Here is a 1,882-nt window from a genome sequence, read left to right as displayed (position 1 = left end):
GATGGCTCTGCTCCTTAGTGGGTATCTCTTCTGTTTCATTTTCACTGTCGGAACCAAAGATGATGTGTGTTGGCTTGTCTTCTGGATGACCATCCTAGGGAGGTCATCAATAGCATTACATCTTAAAACGACTCAACATCAAACTGAACACATCCAAACCTATCATGTCCTTTCCTGGCCAAGTCTACTTTCTTTTTCATTTTTTTTGCAGTTTTTGGCCAGGGCCGGGTTTGAACCTGCCACTTCCAGTATATGGGGCTGGTGCCTACTCCTTGAGCCACAGATGCCACCCCCAAGTCTACTTTCTGTCCTTTTTCCTTGTCTAGTGAATGTCATCATCATCCATTTATTTGCCCAAGACAGAAACTTACAATCTTCTTTCTCTCCCTATCCAGTTATCACCAAGTCCTATCATGTCAGCCTTCTTGGTATCTCTTAAATCTATTCCCATTGTGGTTGCTTTGGTTCTGGTTCTCAACCGCCCCAAGGCTTTCTCTAGTTCCAGATTCCACCCATTTGATTTGTTTTCATCATAGCTTGAAAAATCTCTCCCAAACCAAAGTCACCAAACTTTTTTCTGTAAAGGACAGAGAGTAATCAGGCTTTGCAGGCCACAAATGGTCTCTGTCCTGTACTCAAAATACACCTTTTAGCTTAAAGGTGATACATAAATAGGCCATGGGCTGTATCACTTGCAAACTATAGTTCACCAACTCGTGTTCTGAAATGAGCACAACTAATCTTCATTCCTTTGCTTAAAATTCTTCATTTTTTTCAGAGCCTTAAGCATAAAGTACAACTGTACTTTATGTGAAGAAGCTATAGAGCTTCTTCACAACTCTTACTACCTCACACTCTATAATTCAGTCAGACTGACTGAAAATATTCACTATTGTTCAGACTGTTCCTTTTTACTGGAATGGCTTTCTTTTTCCTTCCGACTCTCTCGAACCTGTGCCTGATCAATTACCATTTATCCTTTCACACTACTTGGCTCAAGCTGAGGAAGCTCCTGATAGGCTTGGTACTTCTCCTGCATCCTGCCAGGGCCCAGAGACATATCCCCTCTCTGCCCCATGGAACTAAGCTGGGACTATCTATCTGCCAAACCATAAGCCAGTAACTGCACAAGAGGCAGAACCATCATCCTCATCTGTAAATCTGGCATTTACTATAAAGGTTTACTTAACAGTAACACTTTTCTTGGAAGATAGACCAAAAGTACATTACAGTAATCTTGGCAAGAGTTGGCAAGGTACATAAATCATTTCGTAAGTGATTTATATGTAAGTCCAGACATATTAGGATATATTATTTAACCATACCAGTAATAGCTTCTAAATCAGTGGTTTTTAACCTTCCTAATGTCTCCTAAAGCCGCAACCCTTTAATATAGTTCCTTATGTTGTGGTGACCCCCAACCATAAAATTATTTTTGTTGCTACTTCATAACTGTAATTTTGCTACTGTTATGAATCGTAATGTAAATATCTGATATGCAGGATGTATTTTCTTTGTTACAAAGGGGTCATGACCTATAGGTTGAGAACCACTATTCTAAATGAAAGGAAAATTTTAGATAAAAACAAAGTAATTAAGCATGTTTTTAGTAAACAGAATTTAATCTCAGTTCCTTCAGGATATAAAAAAATAATTCAAAGACATAAAACATGAAACTGGTAAACACTAAGACAATTAGCTCTTAGAGGGTAGAACTACCTTTAGGGGAAGGAAAAGTTGGACTTTGAGAAAGTTCTTGTTAAAAGCATAGATTGAAAATACACTCACCAAATTTGCTAGAGCATTATGCACCAGCTTCTTTTGCACTTCTTTTGCTTTCTGCCTTGCCTCCAAGGCTGCCAAACGCTTCTGGTTGTCTATG

The 1,882-nt window shown here is 38.9% G+C and overlaps 1 protein-coding gene across 1 annotated transcript in view; it reads right to left on the bottom strand.

Moving 5' to 3' along the window:
• The window catches only part of NOL8 (nucleolar protein 8), a 31,247-nt gene that overhangs the window by 17,371 nt on the left and 11,994 nt on the right, over nucleotides 1–1,882 (bottom strand). The window contains exons 8-9 of the mRNA XM_012808348.2: nucleotides 1,789–1,877; nucleotides 2–94 (exon numbers count right to left, since the gene is read on the bottom strand). Coding sequence (XP_012663802.1) covers nucleotides 2–94; nucleotides 1,789–1,877 — 182 coding nt within the window. The remainder of the gene's footprint in view (nucleotide 1; nucleotides 95–1,788; nucleotides 1,878–1,882) is intronic.

The sequence above is a fragment of the Otolemur garnettii genome, unplaced genomic scaffold (assembly GCF_000181295.1).
Source record: "Otolemur garnettii isolate 467f Iridium unplaced genomic scaffold, OtoGar3 scaffold00088, whole genome shotgun sequence".
In the NCBI taxonomy this organism is placed as follows: domain Eukaryota; kingdom Metazoa; phylum Chordata; class Mammalia; order Primates; family Galagidae; genus Otolemur; species Otolemur garnettii.
This window is presented reverse-complemented; position numbering and strand designations above follow the sequence as displayed.